Genomic DNA, 25658 nt, shown 5'->3' on the forward strand with positions numbered 1-25658 from the left:
TAAACTAAATAAACTAAACTTCACCAACAATCATGTTAGAATAAGTGTGAGAACATCCTCAAGGAATTATTTTTCAAGAACAGTCGGTTTTAATGGGTATACTTAGATTTTAATGCCATTTTTTATCTTCTAACATTTTCAATTTTTTCTACGAAGTGAATTCAGATATTCTATTTAACTTTTCTTTTTTAAATTAAAAATCTTTTTTAAATTCAAATGCACTAAAAGTTTTACATTAGCATAAAAATAAGTCGGCAGCAATTTACTATAACCAAATTATGAAAAAAATCAAAATCAGGTACCTAGATTTTTACTAGATTAAACATCTAAAGTGGATTCAAAGCTCAAATTCTATAACAAATTATCGATATTATTATTAGATTATTTAACATGTTAAATTAATGTTTAAAACATTTTAAATGAAATATTAGAAAAATAGTCTTTTTATTTAGAAGAGAAAAGGCTTTATGATTATATTAAATAATGCTGAACATTCAAAAGAAATAGCACTACTAACCTTCTTAAAAATGGTATGCAAGTAAAAAATACTAAGAGAAAAAAAATTAATACTTTGATAAAATTTATTTAAATTTTTTTAATAATTAATCAATTAAATTAATTTTTTCAAAACCTGTTTATGTTTTCTTTGTTTTCACAAACGTCATACATTATTTATGTCAACAAGAATTATTGATGACATGATATTGGATATTTCATTAAATTAGAAGTGTAAACATCCTTTTCGTAATTCTTTATATTAAGCAAAGAGTATTTACTATTCTCACTGTCCTTTGCAAATAAATAGCAGTTATTTCGGTTTATGGGGCTTCACCGAAAGGGGCTTCTTTTTTTCCAGATGTCGCTGCTAGTCTTTTAAGTGACGGCGCGCTCTGGAACTGAGCACCTGAAATTTTCCCGAAGACACGCGCTTCGGACTTGAGTCCTTTTACCACCGATGGTGCCGAACCAGCGGTTAACAGGCGAATTTGTTATAAATCGGATTTGTGTCCTAAATTGAAAAGATGTGATAAAACTTTACTGACATTCGATATGGAATTAATATCGTAGCTATCAATTGTGTTTCACGTTTGAATTAATCATACGATTAAAATTAGGTGAGAAACTCTCATTGAAAGATAAACTTTGTTATTGGAAGGTAGTTAGTTGAAGCACAGCTGTTGTTAGGAGATAGAAGCAGGATTTTTTCTCTGAACTTTAGAGAAATTTTTGTGTGAAAATACAGAATTGGAAGAACTATAAGTGAATTTTTAAAGCCGCTTATTTATTTAATAACTTGGACTAAAAGTTGCAGTTTATAAATGAAACTATAATTGAATTAAGAATTACTTTTCCATAATTAATCATCCGAAAAAAAATCTCAAAGAAACGGATAAATTTATCTGAAATGAAGCATTACATTTTTGCCAAGAATTAAAGTTTGGACTATTGATATTTCTAAATCTTCGAATCAGACTTTAGAGACTTTGCTTATTTTATGTCAAAATAGATTCTACACCGTTCTGGCTTAGAAAATCGGGAAACTTATAACAAGGCAGAAATAAAATTTTGTTTACTTTGTGAAATTTAACAATACAAGGAAAATGGCGAAAATTCTTTTGTTCATCTTGATTATCATTCTTGCCAACCTATTATCAGGGTTTCCTATCGGAAAAAATAAATCGGAAGAAAATTCTGATAGAAAAAATGTGAAAGAAAATAGCAGTGTATTCATCAAGAAATTTTTTCCCTACATAATATCGCGTTTCCTTTTAACCACCGGTGATATCGCTGAATATCCAGAATTGCCAGCTCCAGACGTATCTATCTTACCTGATATGGACACAAAAAATGGCAGCTCTTTAAAAACAAATGAATCCGACTGTGTTTCCCTTCTTGAGAATACAAGGGCAGGATCGAACCTAAGTTATGTGGCAGGCAATTGCACCCCTCCGCAACATGCTCCGCAGCTTGGAAAGATGGCTCTCATCAAAGGCACTGTACTTTCAGTGATTTCCTTCTTCTCTTTTACCGGCAATGTGATCACACTGGCATCCGTCATCCGCACAAAACAAACTGGAACTATTTACCTGTTGCTTGGTAACTTGGCATTCGCTGATTTATTGGTGACTTTTTTCTGCATCTTTTCTGAAGGAATGTGGTCGTTCTCCGTTGAATGGTACGGGGGTAATGTACTATGTAAAGTACTTAAGTTCATGCAAATGTTCTCACTATATTTGTCAACATTCATTCTGGTGATCATCGGATTTGACCGACTCTGGGCTGTAAGATATCCTATGCGGAGAGTAAATGGAAGAAAAAACGTAAGACGTGCGATCTGTGGAGCCTGGGTATTGAGTTCGCTATTTAGCATGCCGCAGGTAAGTCAATTCGCTTTTATATTAAAATTTAAAAAGTTGCGCAATAACTATGCTTTTTTTAAGTTCATATATAGCTGCTTCCAATAATTTTTTTATAAAGTCAAAGGGATTCGGTTTTTATTCCAATATCCATGCAATAGTTCACAATAGTACTTTAATAAACGAGATATTTAGTAAATATTACTTATATCTGTGTAACAGTTATCAATGATTTATCAGTGGAATTTTCTTGAAACTGTTGCAAAAGAGAATGACATGAATTTTCTTTTCAATGTATATGTGACAATAATTTTCCCTTTTTAATAAGCAAATTTAAAAATAAATGTTACTATTCACATTTTAAATTTTAAAATTATATCAGCTTACAATCGAGTTACGAATAAAATTTCATTGCTTTATATAATACCTGATTGCAGTTTTTCAAAGTAAAGAAGATCAGATAGTTAAGCATATATATGCAGTCGATAAGGTTTAAAGCTGATTCAGTTTATAATATTTTATCCATATTTTTTCCTTGTATTGTATTGCTTCGCCAGATATTTTTTCTTTTCCCATCTCATGCAAATTATCCATAAAAGGACTTCAAAATCAAAACGCTTCAGTTATAAATATAAAACATAAAATCTCTTTATTTGGCTAAAACTCTGTACGGTAACAATTTGTAACTAAACTTAAACTTCCTTTTCCTAAAAGATAAAAAAATTCTAATAAGAGATCCTTTAAGTTATAGTTTAACCAAACTTATTTCACATACATATAAATATGCTTTATTTTTTGCTGTTTTATCATTTTATTTATTATTAATATTATTTTCTTTTAAAATCACTCAAAGAGATATAATCAATCTATATTATGTAAATAGTTCAATCAAATGCCTTGTTATTTTTATTTTAATAATCTTTTCAAAATAAGTATTAAAATACAATCTATAATAATTTTTTATAACTTTGAAATGAAATCCAAACAAATTAAATCCTTCAAATGTTTTAATCAAAAAAGTTAAATTATGTCCGTAGGTTAAATTTTGACAATGATTTCTGTTGAATGAAACTCTAAAGCAAATTTTTCATACACGTTAATTAATTAATTTTTTTTTCACATTCGTAGGGAAAAAAAAACCGTTTCAAACAATACTTCTAAAAAGTGTTTGAATTACTTGCGTTGCTTGTTGTAACTAATTAAATTTTATCTTATATATATATATATCAATTTCTCATTATACCGATTGGTATATTGTAATCCTTTCGATGTCTGTCATTCAGTTAGAAATCATTGAATTATAAGACTTTTCACTTAAAAGTTTTTATTAATTTTTATTATCCATCTAAAATATTTTTTTACCCTTAATATTAAAAAAAAATTAAAAAATTCTTCAAAAGTAAGAAAGGATGAAACAACTTTTTAAAAATCTGTCCATTTCTAAACATTGCTTGTATTTCTTATTATATAATATGACGAACTATATTTTTTTAATTGCTATTTCAATTTTAGTTTCAATTTTTAACTAAGCATAAATAATTTTTTTGTTTTAAATATAAAAAAACCCTTTTAAGTGCCAATTAAATCAATAAAAACGTATAGTACATATATTATTTTATTGCTTTTATAAGAATATCCAATTGAGCCAGCACTAGGTAATAGTATTGGAATTTTGTCTTATTTCTTGACATTTAAACTCGAATTATATGAGAGATTACAGAACTGTAAGTAAATAGCCACAAGAAATAGAAATAGCACATGAATTCTATAGACGTAAAGGTAAGTGGCTATCACAGTCTAAAGCTTCAAATGCCTTGATAAGAAAATTTTGAAAAGCAGCAACAGTATAATCTATTTAATTAACATCAAATACGGCCAACATTCCTGGCTGATAACATTATAAAAAATGGACAGATATTAAGATTTTTTGGTTTCTTTATCTATTATCACTACATTTTTTTCATAGTATCATTAAAGTTTGAATAATTTGCTCAAAACTAAATTATTTCGTTTTAATTAGAAATTCCAGTAATTTCCAAAATTGCAATAAAAATATATGTAGCTTTGCTTCAGAGCCCTAAGTGATATAATTATAGTGATATTTTTCCAAAATTGCAATAAAAATATATGTAGTTTTGCTTCAGAGCCCCAAGTGATATAATTATAGTGAAATTTTGAGGGTGCTAAATTTTCAGTCTGTTTATTTCAAAGTAATAATAATGCTCAAACATTCGATTGTAATAAATATTTATCATAAACCAACTGAATTTTATTGTTATTTATTGAAGTAAAAAATTTACATGGAAACGATAAATTGTATTTCTTTTGAAAAATTTCAGATTAATATTTTTATGAGCATAAATATATTGTATTTTTAGAATATACTTTAAGTAGTTTAACATTTTATGAATCACCTCTTCAAAAAATAGTATTCACTGATTTAGTAATGTATTTTTAGTGTTCAATGTGAATATATTCTTTTTGAGAAAGCCATGTATAACATCTTCAAGGGAATATTTTTTTATTAACAGTAAATTCAATATTTCACTTTTGTAAAATATGTAATTTATTTTTTGAAAGTATTCTCATGTATTTTATTATTTAATGCTAGATAATTTTTATTTCTGTTTATGAAGGATTAAGTAAATTCTAGATAATTTTTCATGAAGGATAAGAAATCCTTCATCCTTGATTTCTGCTTATAAGCCATTAAGTCGTAATGAAATATATTTCTTGAAAGTTATTTTCATGATGCTCATTTTATTAAGATTTATTTTTTGAATTGGACATTTAAATTATATACTACCAAATTTTCTTTTTTTACTGCTTGTTTATGTTTTGTAGATTTATTATTCTCTATGTGTATGCAACTCAGATTAATTCTTTAAAATATTAAAGCAATTAAATTACTTCTTTTCAAAAAGCAATAAATAAAGCCTGGTAGAAATTAAAAAAAAAAAAGGAATTCTCACAAAATGTAGATCAAACTAAATTTCAATAAAATGCAACAAGTAACAAGTTTCAAGTAAGATCCTCGCACAATTAAAGGGAAATTTTAAAATTGTAGCAATAAAAAAAAAAATAGGCAACTGATTTCTTTTATTAAACCCTAACATCGTCATATCTATTAGTTGCTTTTCTGGTGTTCTTCTTATTCCTTCATTTTTTATTACTTCATGTTCATTTTGAGATGTCCTCTATTTTTTTGGCTTGTATTTCAATGAATGCCACCAACAGCTCGTTCCTTTCCGAAAAAGAAACCCGAAAATTTTGTGCTAGATATAATTTATTAAAAAAAAAGAGTTCCTTTTGCGATAATTTCTCAAAAGAGTCTGAGTAAAATATTTTGATCATAAAGATCTCACGGAAATCTACATAAGGATGGCAAAAGAATACATGTAAAAATAATCGGAAATGTCATCATTGTTATATACTAGCCTTTAGAGTTTGATATTATATGGCAGTGACATATGATATTGATAAATGATACGGCACTGCCAGCATGTGTTTCTGTTGTGCCAGAGATTGTTTGTCTCCCATGGTTAGGCTTTTCCTCGCTTTCTGTGGATCAAAAATTCAGATCAGTAATGATACGAGTTTGAATAGCTATTCGTTGATGACTTGTAATTTGAAGAATTGATTTATTATAGCTGATTTGCTGGTTGGTTTTTTTCTATGTATAGATGTTTTAAATAGATTTGTCTTTTTCTTATTCTTTCACATATGGAGATAACGTTACACGTGTGTATACCTTCATACCAATGTGCATCAATTAATGTCATGTAAATATGCTTTTTTCCCATCATGTATTGCTAGAGGCATTTTCAAATTTCTTGGAATTTTGGAAAAAAGATATTTTCATGTTCTTGGAAATGTGTTTCATATACGTTTTTAAAGTTCCTGTTAAAGAATACATCAGCTGCTTGTAAATCTGAAATTCTAGAATTAGAAAGGCATTCGGACTAGAATAATCCATTTACAAATTCCAAATTATTGTTTTCTTGGCGTTTTCTCTTGTGGCTTGAAATTTGGTTACAAAACTGCCTTTTTATTTTTATCACTAGCAATCTTGGGAGAACAACAATATTGCTGGTTTTGCTTCATTTCTAAGTTATAAATAGCATCTCTTAACATATTGACTGATCAGAACGACTCCAAATAAAAGAAAGTTTCAATTTATACAACAAAAATATTTGTCTTTTTTTAATAAAAATTGTTAGAAAATAATTGTGTTAAACCCCCTTTAATAAAATGTGTCAATGTCAAAGCAATGTCTGCATGTTATAATTTATAACATTTTGTTTTTTCAATGTAATATCTTTTTAAAATTTACCCTTTTTACTGCTGACTTAAAAAAACTTCAATTTCTTTCATTCTTTATAAAAAAAAAAAGGGAAAGCGACATAATAATGTCTTTAACAAGTAAAATTAAGTAGTTTTAATAAATCATGAATTCAAAACTTCATATCTTGAAAAAATTATTTTGAATATGAATTACATAAATTTGTATTCTTATTTTAATAGTATTATTGGCTGATTTAACTTAAATATGCTCTAGAATTTTCACAATACGTATGTTATATAACTACAATTAATCATTCAACTTACTATTTCAAAACTCAAAAAGAGACGGAAAAATAATAATTCCGAAATGAGTAAAATATTAATAAAAAATATTATAGAGGGCAAATTTATTTACGGACAAATGATGTAATATATTAAAAATTTTAGAAAAGGTCCTGATCGTGATCAAATGAAAGAAAAATATGCCATTCTATATCATCATTAATATAAACTCAATGAAAAAATAACCAGTACTCAAGTACAACGCAGTGTTTCTGAATATTAAAATTCTTACAAATTATCTTTTATTTCTAAGTACTCTATCAACATTTTTGCATATTATAAAATTTGAAAAGAAATTGAAAAAATTAAAATTAAAATAAAATATGAAAAATTAATATGAAGGGAGTAATGAAAAAAGGATTACATAAAAAAAAACAGTTAAAAGATTGAATAATCACTACTAAAACATCTTTACAATAAAAACAGAAAAATAATAACTTCACAAAAAATTTCTTAAGTCAATTGAATGCATGAATTTTGTGGATTGAATCTGAATTAATCCATTTTGCTTTTATTTCTGAAGATAAATATTTAATGATTAAACAATGGACAATCAACAAACTTCTGATAGCCGCAATTATTTTTCCGTAATGGTATCATTCAGTTCGAGAACAAAAAACAGTTTATTCCAAAATGGCATTCTTAAGATAAGTATTTTTATATATTAGAAGATGACAGTATTTATAGAAATATTAACAAAAATTATGTATGAAGGTGAAAAAGAATGGAGAGCAACAAAAATAAACACTAATTTATAGCCAAACCGAAACTGAAAATGCAAATTAATTGTGAATATCTATTTGTTGTATTGCGATTCATCATAGCTATTATTTAATATTATGATTTCGATATATCGATATTTTTAGGCAACTGGAATCAAAAATCGTTTTTTTTTCTCTAAATTGAAAATCGGCACAGCCCTAGGGACAAGTTGAAATATTAAAAAAACTGAAATATTAATAATAATATTTGGATGTGTCTATATTAAATGTTTGTTACGTTTCGAATTATATATTTCGTTCTACCCTAATTAAACTTTTGAAATCCTATCTGAACTTCATTTTTTCTTTAGATTCATTGCGCTGATAGCCTACTTTCAATTTTCTATTTTTTTGGAGTGTTAAAAATAATATAAAAATGAAATAACAAAAGCACTTTAAAGTCCTGAAATTTCTGTAATTTTGCACTAAAATGTACTTTTCTTTCACAAATAATGATAATTTTTTATCTATAAAAATCCCAAAAGAATAAAGAAAATATGTTAATCTGAAAAGTATTTATTAGCTATAATGGTTATAAATAATAAATGGGACCGTAAAGAAGATTTTACATTAATTTTAGTGTTAGAAACAATAAAAAAATAAATAACAAAAGCTCTGTTAACTTCGGTTTATATTTGAAAATTACAATGTTCTGTTTTATTTTAGTATTAAATAATCTAAGATAAATTTCACATTTTTTTTTCTCCTTTCTTTTCGTCTTGAACAAAAGAGATGGTAAATAAATTTCACTCAGTATATAAAAACTTGCAATTTGAAATGCCTGTAATTTTTGTAGTTTAGAAAGATCATCTCTAAAATAGCACTTTTTTATAAATGATGACAGTTTTTTCATCTATAAAAATCTGAAAAGAACCAAAAAAATATGTTAATCTGAAAAGTATTTACTAGCTATAATGGCTATAAATAATAAAATGGGCCGTTAGGGTGATTTTACATTTTTGTAGTGTTAAAAACAATAAAATATTAAATAAGAAACGCATTGTTTGTTATTTAATATACTTCGGTTTATATTTGAAAATTACAATCTTCTGTTTTATTGTATCATTAAATAATCTGAGAGATATCTCGCAATTTTTTTTCTTTTTCTTTTCGACTTGAACAAAAGAGAAGGTAAATGGATTTCACTCAGTCTATAAAAACTTGCAATTTAATATGCCCGCAATTTTTGTAGTTTAGTACGAACATCTCTGAAATATCCTTTTTAAAAAAATAATGACAGTTTTTTTATCTATAAAAATTCCCCCCGAAAGACCAGAAAATATGTTAATTTGAAAGGTATTTTTTAGCTATAATTGCTATAAATAATGAATTGGGACTTAAGGAAGATTTTACATCTGTATCTCTTACTCAAGAGCCTGAAAAAGGAAGAGATTCTATCCGAGTAGCTGTCCAATATTTATAATATTTGTATATTTGTATTGAATTTTACTGAATGAACTGAAATGTCCCATCTATCATAGAAATGGGAATGAAATACAAAAAATACTGATAAATAATCCAATTTTTCCAATTCAAGAACTTGTAAGGAAAGATTTTGTTACTTTTCTTCTTGTTTATGATATAGACACTCTTAATCAAAGTTAAAAAAAAATAAAATCGACAAATCGCGTTAAAAATAATAAAAAAATTCCCTCCCCTCCCGAAGGAAAATAACTCATATTTGACTATAGTTGTAAAAGTAAGTGTTAAAAAAGAATTTCTATCATTTAATTTACATATTCATATTTTGCATTTCAAATTGAATTTAACACTTTTATGGAATTAAAACATTTGAAGAATAAACTAACTTTTCTTTTGAACTTTAGCAATGTAAAAGACATGTGATAAAAATGTTGATGAAACAAAAACTTAATTAAAATTCTATTAACTTCATTTTAACGATGAAATTTATATAATAATTGTAAATTGAAGAGAAAAATTGTTCTATAGTTACATTCATATCGCTGGCAATATTCTTTTTTGCATTTTAAGATAAATGTAAAAAGGATTTTAGTATAATGTTTCCCGTAGTTATCACCAAGTAATTATAAAACCACTTAAAATATATCAAATCGTCCAATTTTTCCCAATTCAAGAATTAGTAAGGAAAAACACTTTGTTAATTTTTTTCTTGTTTATGATATAGACACTCCGAATTAGAGTTGAAAAAATTAAAATTGACAAATCAAGTTTAAAAAAATAACACAATTTCCCGCTGAAGAAAAATAACTCATATTTGACTACAATTGAAAAAGTCAGTGATAAAAAATAATCAGTATCATTTAATTTGACTAATCATATTTTGCAACTGAAACTGAATTAAACCCTTTTATGGAATTAAAATACTTGAAGAATAAACTAATTTTTCTTCTCAACTTTAACAGTGTAAAAGATATGTGATAAAAATGTTGATAAAGCAAAAAAAAAAAAAAAAAAAATTATGTTTGCTTCATTTTGACGCTGAAATAATTGGTAACAAAAATAGAAAAAAATGTTCTATAGTTCCATTCATATTGCTGGTAGTGTGATATATTTTTTTTAATTCTAAGATGAATGTAAAATTGACTTTAGTGTAATAATTTTTTCAGAAGTTATCGCTAGTTAATTATAATATTACTTAAAATATATCTACAATTGTAGTCAAAATTTCAAAAAAAAAATCTCTGAAGGTACATTCATTCTCTACGATTGTTTGGGCCAAATTTGATAGCACTGTATAAGAAATCAGCAGATAATATTCTCATCTTACGATTTACATTTTATAGTTTGGATGAAAAATATTTTGTTGCACCAAATTATTTTATGGCTTACCTTTCAAATTTCATTAGTTATGAGAGAATTTATAAAAGAGATTTCATTTTCAAATCAGCTAACTGAAGAATAACTGAACATCATAGTTTTATGTTATTTTAGCCTCATACAGAATGCTCTCTAAAGAAAAAATTACTCTATTTTTTTCTATTTGATAACAATAATAAGTTCCAAATATTGCTAAAAAACTGGCGCTTTCTTTCTCTCATTATTACTGACATCTAATTTTGTGGAAATTATTTCAAATATGTTTAATTCTCTTTAAAAAATAATGAAAGCTTCAATATACCAATAAAGCTTCAAATTTCTGCAATTTTTTATGCAATCCCATTGCTTTCAATTTTAATGGGTCTAAATCATTTCCCAGATGATATAAACTAATGGAGCAGTTTTGTTTTAATTTATTTTGAAAGAACTTTTAATTGATTTGAACTGTGAGATATCTTTTTTTTGTTGTTGTTGTTATGATAGGTATTCTTATTTTAAAATACTTCAGAGGTGAAAAAAATAGAAAAAAAATCCTTTTTCTATCGAGTATAGTTATCCGCAAATAAAATTTTATTTTTTAATTCTATTAAATTACTAAGTGCTCTGCTTTTTCCGTTATCTAATTAGATAGAAATGTTCGGTCCTACTGATTCATTTGAGAATTCATAGAATACTTAAGTTGATTATGTGTGACCTTTGTATCGAATTATGGCATTTTAAAATTATTTAATGAATGATTATAAGTTTGAAAAGTGACAATTTGATACTCCTATGACGTACTACCATCATGATTAAAGGGTTAATTAATGACATTTAAAAAACATTTAATACTAAAAAAGCTCAAGATTATTCGATCAGGATTGTTGTAAAGTCTATTCATTGTGTAAGAAAATGAATATAGTAAATGAACTTATTTATTGTAGCAAAAATCATTGAAGAGAAATGTGAAATTATTATTAATAGGCTATTTTTTTCCCATTTTAATCCGATTTTTGACGAATAAGAAAGTTTTAATATTATACACAATTATTGTCATTATGACAGAATCATTCATCATAACTATTGCCATCATATTCTATTCATTCTATTGATCTTATGATTGTCAGTGATGACAAGTGAACTTAAACAGTATGTAACAGAGTTTCAAATCCTCGATTAAGAACAGCGATTTAAGAGCAAATTCCATCAGATATTCATCGCATTTTTATCATTAAGGCAGGTTAAATTTATTGAAGGTCAGATGCCCTCCTGCTGATGTGGTTGAAAATTGAAAAAAAAAAAAAAAAAAAAAAAAAGGAAGGAAAGAAAGTGTTGATTGATGTATAGTTCTCGTCTTCTGACCACAGTTCAAAATTAAAATTTTCGTTCTCAATTTCTCTTATTTAAATGAGAAGCTAATAGATGATTCTAGACATTCAAAAGGAACCTTCGATTCTCTGTGCTAATACTATTTTGCTGATGAATTCCATGTTTCAAAAATCATGAATTCCTGTCATTCACGATTACTTTTCTCTTTAATGGAACAATATTTGAACTACATGCTTTAATGTAATAGTATTCGAACTGCATAATACGCAAAATTAACTTTAATATTAATTTCACAGTGAATTAATTGTATTTCTAGCAAAAGTTTTGCAATATGGGTATCAAAAATTACTGACAAATTTCACTGAACAGATTGCATCCTTTATTGAGGGATTGCTGAAGAATTCAAGCTACAATACGATGAATGTTTTGATGAGCCATTAGAGTTATTCTAATGTTAATTAATTAAAAGTATGATATTTATAGTTAAGAGAGAAATGGTAAAAATTTCAGCAGCTATATAAGAAATCAAGATTTCTGACTACAATTTAATAAAATTGAGGATAAGTACAATTTTCCGAGCGGTATTTAAATAAAAGAAAAAAATCGTTTTAAGCAAAAGTCGAATGCAATCATCCATATTTAATATTTTTTGGAAATCTATTAAGAACTTCAGCGCCAACAAAAACAAAATATTTGAGACCAATCGCTCTGGAGATTTGCCGTAATTGATGAATAACAAAGGATTATGGTAAAAGAGGGCTTTGGAAAGATCATGAATATCATACTTAAGAACAGCTTTGAAAAATTATCCGCCTGCGAAGCATTTAATAAAGTAATTGCATTTTGGAAAATATTAATCACTAAAGAGTAATTTGATTAATATCGCTTTATAGCACTCGTTGAAAATTAACGACTGATGATTCTTTCACAGCAAATATTTTTCTGGTTAATAAAGACTAATTTCAGTTAATCAATGCGCATATTTATGTAAATATCATTTGAAGTGAAATCGATATAAAGTTTTTGTTCTTGCATGCTTCGCAATTAATCAATTCTTTAATTTTAATTCCATGAAAATAAACTAATGCAGCAAGATATTTAAAATAGATTGAATGGCATGTTACTTAAATCTCGTAGCTGCACATAAGTTGGTAAGTAGAGACAATTATTTATAATTATTGAGGCATTTGATTACAATTGGAAATCCATCTCCAAAGAAAAAATGTGTATTTTTTTTAACGGAAATCTATTTCAACCAAAGCAATAGTATTTTGAACTTTTTCATCGTTATCTTAAAAGAAATGTAATTTTTTTTATTACATTTTACTGCATTTTTGTCATTGTTGTAGTCAAAAACATACTAAGATATATTAATAAATCGAACTGTCGTCATCATGATTTAAGATTATGACCTTCTATCTGTAGATATCTGAGCTTTGAAAGATATTTTCTATTTAAAAATCACGAGATACTTTTAATCTCAGCTACTATGCAAAGCTTGTGATTTCTTTTGTAAGCATCTGAATTACCTTTGAGTCAAAACTGCATATATACAGTAGTGATAAAAATAACAGGAATACATTTTATCTCTAAACAAATGAGCAGATAATTGCGAATTACCAAACGAAATATCTCTATTATATGGAGATAACCTAATAAATATAAGAAAGATTTTGATTTAGTTAAGTGAAACGCAATTTTTCTAAGATATGCATTTACTTTTATGGGATGGGCCCCATAATTCTGAATTACGGTCTGATGGTAAGAATTAGACTAATCAGCAAGTTTCCTCTAAGCTTCTAGCTATCATTGCGGCAGAGCATTTAATAGTTGTAGATTTAATGCATACTACTGCTCATTTTCAGATATGAAAACTTTTCTAAGATTTTCGAATGCGCCACTTGGCTTTGATTTCACCAAAACAAGGATGAAAAAAAAATGGAGTTATCTAATAAAGGAAATATAATATCTAATAAAGGAAATATAAGAAACTGTCTTTTTCTGACTGCGTGTCACCCCTCTGAAGAGTAAAATTGTCCGAAACTAGTAGTATAGGTATTCTGAAACGAATAGTTAGCAAGGCATCTAGGTTAGGCTTTAATGATTTCCAATCTCGAAATGGTGATTCAATGGTGACACAGGTGAGACTATATTACAATGACAATTTTCAATGTCTGTAGAGAAATATGTAAAATGATCATGAAAGTTCCATGACAGGTACTGAAATTCTTTTTTTGGAAAGTAATTCCGGCTTCATCTAGAAGGGTATGGTATAATAACATTTTTTTTCTGCAAAAATGATATTCAAGGATTATAGTATAAAAGCAATCAGATACTACGTTTCGAGAAATTTTTCATAAAGATGAAAAATTAATTTTCAACTGTATAATGTTAACATGTGTGTCTGTAAGGTGATAATACTCGTAAATTTAGTAAAATCTCGTAAAATTAGGAGTTTTTTGTGCTAAAAATGTAATTCATTTAAAAATAAATTCATTAAAGATAAAGTGAGAACTTAATGTGAATGACTTAGTTATTTGTCTTCAGTTTTGTTTTTTATTGGTTTATGATTTTCTATGGCGTTTTCCTAACGACTGGCCTGTTTCGAGACAGCCCATCCATTTGGATTTGGCTTGGATTGGGTTTGGATCTTATATATAAATTAAAGTGGTGTAGAATCTTGGAGAGTGAGGCGCTAAATCTGTTATCTTTCTCAACATCTCATACCTTCTCTAGATTGCAAGGTATTTTCCAAATAGCCCTTTAATCCCTTTGTAAGGTGGTAATTTAATTTAACACGACAATTAAAACACGACTGCTACATATTCATAATGTATGTAACTTCCATGTAACCATGTAATTCCATGTATGTTCCGAGACAAAAAAAAAAAAAAATATGGATAAAACTTAGAATTTCATACTGATCAGCTTCACAGAAAAAAAAAACTTTCATAAGATAAACGTAAATTATTATTAATTTTTTTCAATCGTCAAATTTATATTTTCACAGCATCCGACTTATTTTTGAGAAGGATTTATTTCTAATGTCTTGTTCTTGAATATTCATATAATTGTTTTGCATGAGATTGAAATTTTTGGTCATGGATATTGATTTTTGCTCTTTCCTCAATTTTTATATTGTATAGTTATTTGATTGATTTTCTAGAAATATATTAATAGCTCCCATTTTTAATGATATGTGTTTTTTATTATATATTTATAAGTTTTAAAATGAAAAACATTCCATTAGCAATGAGTAGTTTTTTAACCGTAAATTTTAAACTTGTAATCTGAAAATAATTTCAAAAATTGCATCTGTTTAGCATTAGAAATTTTTTATTAAATAACAGAGCTTAGTTTAATTCTTTATAACTGTCTTGTAAAGAAATTTGTTTCTTAATGTGTTTAACATTTCAGTAATTTGTTCTCTTTTTTTGTTTATCATTTTATTCACATTCTAAAATCTTAATTATTACTTGACACTTTGAATTTTGCAATAAGTTTGGTTTATGATTATATAATACTAGTTGCCTCAGGCGACTAGTTGGTACTCCCGGAATATTGATTATATTTATTTGCGGATCAATCCCTTAGATATAACTTTAAGTCCATGATGCCGCCAAAATATTTGACATCAAAGTAGTACTATTTTGATTATCTTACTTACGTTCTATTTATTTTTTACATGAATCTTTCTATAGTCCCATAATGTCATAGTGTTGATAAATACGTAATTGTGCTATTCATCTATCTTTTAAATTTCGCGATATCATGATTTCAATTTCCTATTTGTCTTGTGAACTACGCAGATGTAAAAAAATTTCTCTTCTTTAAATTTCAACAATGGAAAAAAAAAGCATGCGATTAAATATTTGGCAAAACAATGAAAACGATGTTATTTGCAGGGTAACTATGTAATTTATTGTGGAAAATCAGGCAAAAAATATTTTTAAAAAATTGACAGAATGCAGGAAGAATATCCAAAATTATTAAATTAATATCATTAAAAAGATATTTTATTTATATTTTCAAATAATATAAAATATACTTTTAATAATTAATATTTAACTTTAATTTTAACTTTAATTAATTTATACTTTTAATAATGAATTTAAAATTTTCGGAAGTTATCGGCGAAAAACGCCAAAATTCAGCTTAATTTTAATTAAAGTAATGTTTCATTAACTAAATGAAATTAAATAAAATTTCTCCGAGGCGCACATTTCCACCCTCCAAAGAATTCATGTATAAAATTTGATACCTGTTAGTCAAACCATTCTTATTCGCATATTGATACGGGACAGAGCACAAAAGTAAAACCTAAAATAGGAAGAAAACACAGCACTTCCCCAGATCATTCTCGTCTTCGGTTTCAGACCAACTCGCTCTTCACCCTCGCTCTCCTCCCTCACTCTCCGTCAGGAAAACGGGGTTGCTAGAAACGGTGAGGGGGGGGGTCGAAATTAGTGGGTTTTACAATATCATATGTTGTTATTCGAAAATTCTAGGGAGCAATCTTTGCTAACAGAAAAAAATAATTTCGATTTAATTAAAATAATTGATTTTCCTCTTAACACAGATCCAATAAATAAGATAATATTAATTATAATTATTTTAATTCGATTTAATTAAAATAATTGATTTTCCTCTCAACCTTTCTAGGGCCGTGGGAAGTATGCTTCCCATCAAATTTATCAATCTTTGTATGAAATTATTTAGTTTGGCATAAGTTCTGACAAATTTTTTTTTGTAAAACTGAAACTAAGATACTTCAGTTCTTTTTCTCACACAAAATGATGTGCCTTGATTTGTACTTAATTAGTAATTAACCAAATTAATTAATTATTCAAATTAAATTTATCGAATAAGCTAAATGAATCCCTTTTCTTATTCTAATTTCAAGCCTCAAAATATTTTAATTTAATATGACTAGAAAAAAATGGCCCTTTAAAGGGTTAACACAGATCTAATAAATAAGATAATATTTTAATAAGATTTATTTTAACAATTAATGAAATTACTTTTCAGAATTTGCTAGAATTTCGATTGTTGTCTGTTACGAGTAGATATTTGATTGTTATTTGTTAGATGCTTCAGCATTTGAACCCGAAATTATTGATTGCTCTGATGTTATAAAAGATTAAAAAAATACCAAATATTTAATGGAATTTACCTTTTTTGTAAAACTTACATATAAAATAAGTCTAATTATGAATTGTTATTTCCTTTGTAGAATAATCTTTATTTTGCAAATTTAATCAATGTAACTTAGACACAAATAATTTAACACTGAAGTTCTAGAAACTTCAAAATTTTTAATTTCATTTAAAAATAGTTTTTGGAGAGAATACGTTACTTAATGTGATTTGTAATTAAGAAGGCTTTACTTTTATACCTCATTATATCCAGAAATGTCATAGATTAATAAAAATGATTAATCTGGTTAAATAATATGTTGAATATCCTTGAAATATCCTTGAATTTTTCTGAAAAGAATGTGTAATTAAATAAAAAAACCGTTTGATTGTAAACACATGTGCTAATTTGTGGTTGTTTTCACCTTATAAAAATAATATAAAAAAGGCACACTTCCGTCTAATATTAAATTTTTCACCCTCTACAAATAAAAGCATAAAAGAATGATTTAAAATTCACAGTGTGATTTCTTAGAAGTGCCTCGAAAATTTCGGTTAAAAAAGAAAAAAAAAAGTGAAAAATTCAGGTATCACAGTATGCGGTTTAAAAACAAGAATTGCAAGAAAGCACGCGAGCAATTATGCATTTTTATAAGGCATCTCAAAAAAAAAAAAAAAAAAAAAAATCGAATTATTTTATTTTTGTTCTTTTATATATATTTTTTTTGTAATTCTAGAGATAATTTCTTATAATGAAAAACTACATATACTACATAAATAAAAATTATATAAATTTTATGAGAGACAGTAATTTTTTAAACCATTGCAATGCGTAAATAGATTTTTAGATTAAGCATTTAAAAAATTTCGTGTTTTTTTAAAAATTTAATGTTTAATGTGATTATGCGAAAACCTTTTATCTATTTAAATGAAGAAAACATTCATGCATAAAATGCATTCTAATAATAAAAAGGATTTAAAATTATTTAATTTTTCCCATTTAATAATAAAAGGATATAGAAAAATAAACAATATCAATGTTTATATGTCCTTTTTTTTTAAATTTAAAAACAGATTAAGCTAAGAAATCAATAAATCAATATTCCAATAATGGTTACTATTCAAGAAAAAATGTTTTAAGTTTAAACATCTATTCAATATAGTACATCTGTTTTTAAAAGCATAAGTTGAGGAAGGGAAAACATTTCGTATGAAACTCAGTTTAAAGGTACTGTTTGTTCTGTTTTTTTTTTCTTTTTTTTTTTTTCTCTATTGCACAGTATAAAGAAATTATATGTCATTTAAAATAACGTTTAATTTCTCAAAAAAAAAAAAATCTTCTGGTAAAAGATTTGCCGGTATCACCTTTTAGGAATAATTATGGTTGAGATTTACTAAATCTGTTTTACCTATTCCATTATATTTGATGTATCTCAATAAATCCTTCTAGAATAAAATTAATTATCAACTCGAGTTAAAACTTTAATTTATAAAAGTACTAATTGATTTTTTTCCAGTTATTGATACTTTGTAAACTTATAGTTGGTACAGTGTAACATGAAAGATAACGCGTTTCTTTTTAATTGTTGGAGAGTAGCCCATAGTGCGAGCCTTTTTTGCCGGAGTGATTAGTGAAAAATTATCATTAAAAACTGTTATTTTTTACCAATTTTATACATTAATAAGGAAAATGGCGCTCTTAGAGATAAAAACAAATCATCAATTCATTAAATAGACAAGAATTTACGCTTTGATTTATTTTAATTATTTATATAAATCATTTAGAAAACTAGATATTTATTTCCTATTTTATTAATTAACTTTTTTTGCTTCATTTTCATATCCTCACTTAATTGATAAGTATCTACAAAAAATTGACTAGGAAAGATATTTTGTGTTGTTCTTTTATAGAAATCTCATAATCTCATAATCTATTTCGAGAATGAAAGATTTAGAAAAAGAAATAATCAATGTTGAAAAATGATTAAAGGTAAAAAAATAAGAACTTATGTCTGGAAACTTCTGCAAATTCCAAAATATCAAATATATTTGGTCTTAAAACTTTAAAACTTTTATAAAGCTTTATATAACGGTAGAACTTAAGCTTTTATACAAAAAAACTTTACATAAAGGAGCACTTATGATATCTTTAGAAGTTTTCTACCAGAAAGCGCAACTTCTAAATTCTACTTCTTTAAAGTAATCTTTGCTGCTTATCAGTGCAATTTGTCCATTATAAACAAAGGGATTTTGAGCTAAAATACATGATCCACTCACATTAATGTGATCCCTTGTCAAAATCCACTATAAATACCTTTCGCAGAGCGGACAGCTGCGAGAAGCGCAGGAAGAGATCAATTGTTGAGGAGTTGTTTTCTCCATCCCACACATATTTAGTAATCTGAAATCAAATACTACTGAAATAGAGATTTAACAGAATTTCTCCTGGATTATCGTTAAAAGCCGTCTTCTCAGAAATTGAAAAACACAAAACAAAATAACTTGTTCGACTAATCGCATTTCTAAAAAGTTGTTTCGTCATTCCGAGAAAAGTATTAATATTTTTTTTCTAATTGTTTGAAAAAATTTAACTTTAACCTTGCTTAACCTTCAGGTATTTTGGGAATTTCTCAGAACATTATTTTCAATTTTTATTTAATTCTATTAAATCTTTCTCCAATCGATGAAATTCTTTTAATACATATAGAGATAAATGATAGAGATGAATATGTGTGTGTTTGCTCTCTACAGTAATACGAAATTTTTCAAGTGGGAAATAATTTCCCATCAACATATCTTCTGTTTATTGGACTTACCTAGATTTTCATATTTTGATTTTGAAATTAGGAAATGGAGAAATTTTTATCATTTTAGCAATAAACATTGATGTCATTTTATTAAATTAATTAGGGTACCATTTTTTGTAAGTTCCGATTAGTCCCCGTTTTAGTTCAGTTTTAAACTTTATTTAGTGTTACAAATGTTAAATTAAGGTGAACTGCTTATTTTAATTATTTGATTCAATTACGGTGGTGTAGCTTGGGTAGTTATTAAATGTATACTAAATAATACATGCAGCAAAATAAATAAAAATGGGGGAATGCTTCTTTAATATTTTTAAATGACAGAAGATATGGAAATAAGAAAATTACTTAGATATGACTGAATAAAAAATATTACTAGATATACTAAAAAATTTGAAAATACGAAAGATGGAAAAACAATTATCTGGATATTGTCTTTACGTATGCCACTGCTGTAGATGAATAACTTAAACAGAGTATTTATGTATATTTTTAGAGTTCAATTCATTTTCAAAAATCAAATTCTAAAGGGAAAACTGTACAGCAGACATTAAAGTTCTGAATAGAAAAGTTTCATAGCAATCAGTTTGAAATGTTGTTTTTTAGTTTTAATTAAAACACATACACGAGAGTTTTATTCCTCGATTTTTTTATGTACTTCTACAATCTGAGGCTTTTGCTTTTATCTTCGTCTAATTGAGAAAAAAAAAAGTCGAATAGTCGTTTAAGGAAAAACCTTTCCATAGAGCCAGATTAGACCCTCTAAGACAGGGATGGCGAACCAGTGGCACGCATGCCGTCGATAGCATGCGACACAATATTTTGGGCACGCCGCCGATCAAAACGGTTTGCATTTTATAGTTTACAAAACGGCTTGCATATGACTTCATTTGATAAACTGAATTTGTCCCAATTCAATTAAATGGAAATCGATGAATTTCAAATGCAACTGATGATTTCCAGTCTAGTTCAATGTGGATTCAAAAATTTATTGAAACCAGAAAAAAGTTGGAATTGATTGAAACAGGAAGGTTAACAAGCAACATAAGTAAAAATGCCGGTAACGAAATTTCGGAAACATGGAATTCGATTCAAACATTCAACTGTTTGAAGAAGCTGGCTCAATCTATTTTAAGCATATTTTCAACTATGCCTGCGAGTCATTTTCAGAGAGGAATAACATTAAAGACTCGCTTAGAAACCATTTGGCAGATGACTCCCATTCAGCATGCATTCTGAACATCGCACAATCCTAATATAAATTATTTGTTTTTTAATCTGCAACAATAGAAATCGCATTAATGTTACTTTAATTTGAATTATACATATAACTAAAATATTTACTACTCTACAGTGCAAAATGTATTTTTTGTAGTAAATAAAGAGTTTTGAGTTATTAGTATTTAGTTTTGTTATCTTCTCAATAATCACAGGCCAAAATTATTTGATGGCACGTCTATACGTCCTTAGACATTTCTTTAGAAAAAATGGCACGTTGATCCATAAAGGCTCGCCACCCCTGCTCTAAGACATGAAAGATATATTTGACCATGAAAGTTAAATATGTTTTTTTTTTTGCTTAATATCTAAATAAGCAACTTTAAGAAGTAAATTTTGACAGAAGTAACTTATATTAATATCTTAACTTAATGAATTTGTAACAACAAATAAATCCTCGGAATAATTAACGAAATTATTTGTTTAGTAATCTATTTAAATATTCCAAAATATTTCAGTTAAAAAATTTATTAAAAAGTTTACAGGAATATAAATCTTTTATCAAAAACAAATACCGGTTATCATAATCTAATCGATTTATTTAGTTAAAAGATATTAAATGTAATTTTGCATTAATAAATATTTAAGCTGTGTTTTTATATGAAAATTTTTTTAACAGAAACTACTTAGCACTTGTACAGAATTTTTATAGCTTTTATTAGTGGGACATAATTTTGAAAAATTATTTCCATATTTGAAACGTAGTTACTAAATAAATTTTTCGTAACAGATACAAGCCAAAAAATGTAACTTTTTCACTTTTTATGTTTATTTTATTTATTTATTATTTGTTTTTTCTGCACATATAATTTTCAGTTTGTTTAAAATTTAACTTCAGAGTGAAATAAATAAAATAATTCCCACGATATTCTAGCGTCTTTGACTTATTAACCCATTTTCCTGAAACTTACATGGCTAAATAAAACCTGTCAGTTGGAGGGATTGAATATTTAAGTTAACTAGCTGATAAATGTTTTGACTTTTAAACTGTCAAAGATAGTTCACTAGGTTAAATCTGACGCTCCTTTCAAGCGCAAAAAGAAGAAGAAAAAAAAAATCATTCCCTCCATTGCTCCGTTTACCTCAGCTTTCCGAGTTCGGATTAATTTTCTTCCAAAGAGTAGTAAAGAGCGCTTTGAGAAATATTTATTTAAAGACAGCGGAGCGAAATTGAATTTCCTTCTTTACAGAATTCGAATCAAGCGCTGATAAATTTGAGAGGTTTTATTTGCTATTAAAACTATTTCATATTTTAGTAAAGAAGTTGAAAAAAATAAAAACGCTTTTTTATCGTTGAAATTCATTTTTATCTATTAAAAAGCAGTATCATTCATCTCATGCAAATAAAATATTGTTTTTATTTTTAAATAATTCTAGTAGCTTTGTAAAGAAATCTGTGATTAATTCTTCACATTATTATTTACATTGTTTGTATAGTACTCCAAAAAAGTAACCGAACAATGTTCATTACTTATCAACTAATTATTTCATTTTGGAAACAAAATTCATTTCGTTTTAGAAAAAGGTTTCTTAAAAGAGTAGATAATTTTCATTTACGTTGAAAGACAGTTTTAAAGTTAGAGCGCAAATTCAAAGTCTCCACGTTAATTTAACTGGAGTACATATAATTTTTTCCTAAGAAATAGATTATGCATTATGAAGAATTAAAATTTAGGCTCCCAAAGATAAAAGAAAGTTACCATGGTTTCGACGTATCCATAATGATTAATTACAACAATTATAGTTTCATTCAACTCAAATGCATTTTTTCAAATTAAATCATATTTTATATTTTCGATTAATGATTAAATTTATAAATTAAAGCTTGTTTTGAAAACGTGTATTAAAGCTTATTATAAATTACTTATAAAAACGTAGTGGTAAATTGCAGCCATTTTCGCTCAGATATTCCCAAGATAAATAGTAGAATTATAAGTACATTCGTTCTCTTGAAAGAGATCTTCAAAATTCAACATACGGATCAGTTTAGCGAAAAATAAGTTAAATTTACAAAGAAAATAAAGAATAACATACTTTCGTATAAAACTTTATAATAACAGTTTGGTATTTGCATAAAATTTTTCTTTTACATTAATTATAATCTGATTAAAATGCGATCAGCCGATTTACTTTGGGGATTGGGACATTCTGAAATTAAAAAACCGCTGGAATTCCAAAAAATTGTTTTTTACAGAACATATAAAAAGAAATTGGCGGCTGAAAATGATAGCGTAGAAAATGCTGGGAAATTCTCGAATTCTGAACCAAAATAATGTTTTTATCACTAAATTCAGTACAGATGAATAAATCAATGATGAATCTAGTGATCAGTAGATGAATAAATCAGTGCAGGTGAATTTAACTTTCAAGAATAAATAAAAATACGAAAGAATTAAGTAAAATAATAAATCTATAGTTAAATCGAATACTGGTTTTTGAATTTGATACAGCGTTATTTTTTTAAAAAAAGAATTGGAATTTAATTTTCTGAATCTTTGTTTTTAATTTATTATTCTTTAAAGTAAAAATCCAATTTAACAATGAAATTTAAATTGAAATGTTATTCTAAAAATTTTCTGAATTGTTTATCATTTTTGTTTGATTAAAACTTTACGTAGAAAACTGTATTTTACAGAAGAGGAAATCTTCCTGAAATCGTTCAGATAACATTCTTCAACTACTCTAAAAACTGATTCTGATGAAATATTTTCATTTATTATTTTTTCAAAATGTTTTATTAGCTTTTCTAAAAATCTGAATAGTATGCAATAAAAAGATAGGATAAAATGAAAAATTATTGAGTTTTAACAATCTGGTTTTTTCATATCGACATTAACTTTAAAAATTTCAATCAATGAATATCGAAATTTAATTTTTTGATGATGGAACGAATATTAAGAGTTTTAATTAAAATTAATTATTTTTTGTTTTTTTTAATACTCTTTTCAAAATGAATTAAATATTGAATTTATTTTTAATAAATAATTATATATATATATATATATATATATATATATAAATTTTATATGAATAGAAATATTTAATAAATAGAATTTTAAATTAATATGTATATTTTTTCGATCAGTATGAAATTGTTTTTTTTTAATTCTCTTTTCAAAACGAAAATATTGGATTCATTTTTTAACAAATAATTTGGCTTATATGTTTTAGTGCTTATCTATCAAAAACTAGCTAAAAGGTCCACAGTAAAATTATTAAATCAACTTGTAAAAATATTATTTATATTAATATTCATTTTAATTTTTTTTATAAAATTAATTTTTTATATTAATAGAAATATTTAATAAATAGAATTTAAATATTAATATGTATATTTTTTCAATTAATATTAAAATTTGGTTTTTTCTTAATTCTCTTTTCAAAATGAAAATGTTGGATTAATTTTTTAGCAAATAATTTGGATTATATGTTTCGGTGCGCATCTTTTCAAAAATAGCTAAAAAATCAAATCTAAGATTATCAAATCAACTTTTAAAAGTATCATTTATATTAATATTAATTTATATTTTTTTCTGTTGATATTATTTTTATATCAATAGAAATATTTAATAAACAGAATATAAAATTAATATATATATATATATATATATATATATATATATATATAAATTTTTATATTAATAAATATATATATATATATATATATCGAAAGAATATACATATTAATTTAAAATTCTATTTATTAAATATTTCTATTAATATAAAATTTATATATATATATATATATATATATATATATATATATATAAACTTATAATATTTATAATATAACTTATAAACTTATAATATACTTATAAAATATAAAAAGTAAAGGAAAGATTGAATGACATATTTCTTAATGACATATAAGAATGACATATTTCTTACATTTATATAGTATACTGAGAAAACCATTAGAACTTTTTCCATTGTATGTTCCCAGTTACTTTGCAGAAAATTATCGAAAATTTCATTACTCAATATATAGAATCCACTGAGTGATAAAAGATGAATTTTGCTTTTTCAAAATGTAAAGATGATTTAAAATAAATAAAGAGACGGTTCCTTCCACAAATGCTACTTTTATACATTTAAAGGGCATACGTTACAAAAAGTAATGAGATATTTTGCTTGATGTTAACATTAATTCATCTCAAGAAATAAGAAGAGTTCAAATATTTTTTTTTTAAATAGACATAGCAGAAATGCATTTAAACTTTGCATGTTCGTTCCTAAATTGTGCTTAAAGTATGCGACGAATCTATCAACCTGACCTTTATTTTGCTATGTTTATTATTTTTCATATTCATACATGTATATTACTATACTTGTTAGATAATTGGCTATTGTTATACATATAAGATGCTCAATTGTAGCTAAAAAAATAAAACAAACGGAAATCTTAAAATAAGCCACTGATGGAAAATGTGTCCCACAAACAATCCGAAATAAACTTAATACAAAAAGAAATAATATTAATGAAACATTTAGTTATTAAAAAACAAACCCAAAAATAAATTGTGCTCATTTCGAGGTATTAGTATAAATCCTTAAACGAGTATTATGTTTTTCATTCTAGATTCGAAAGCT

The 25658-nt window shown here is 25.9% G+C and overlaps 1 protein-coding gene across 1 annotated transcript in view; it reads left to right on the forward strand.

The window, feature by feature from the left end:
• The first annotated feature begins 1601 nt into the window (after positions 1-1601).
• The window catches only part of LOC129959335 (gonadotropin-releasing hormone receptor-like), a 60024-nt gene continuing 35967 nt past the window's right edge, over positions 1602-25658 (forward strand). The window contains exon 1 of the mRNA XM_056072152.1: positions 1602-2378. Coding sequence (XP_055928127.1) covers positions 1602-2378 — 777 coding nt within the window. The remainder of the gene's footprint in view (positions 2379-25658) is intronic.

This window comes from Argiope bruennichi, chromosome X1 (genome assembly GCF_947563725.1).
Source record: "Argiope bruennichi chromosome X1, qqArgBrue1.1, whole genome shotgun sequence".
Classification (NCBI taxonomy): domain Eukaryota; kingdom Metazoa; phylum Arthropoda; class Arachnida; order Araneae; family Araneidae; genus Argiope; species Argiope bruennichi.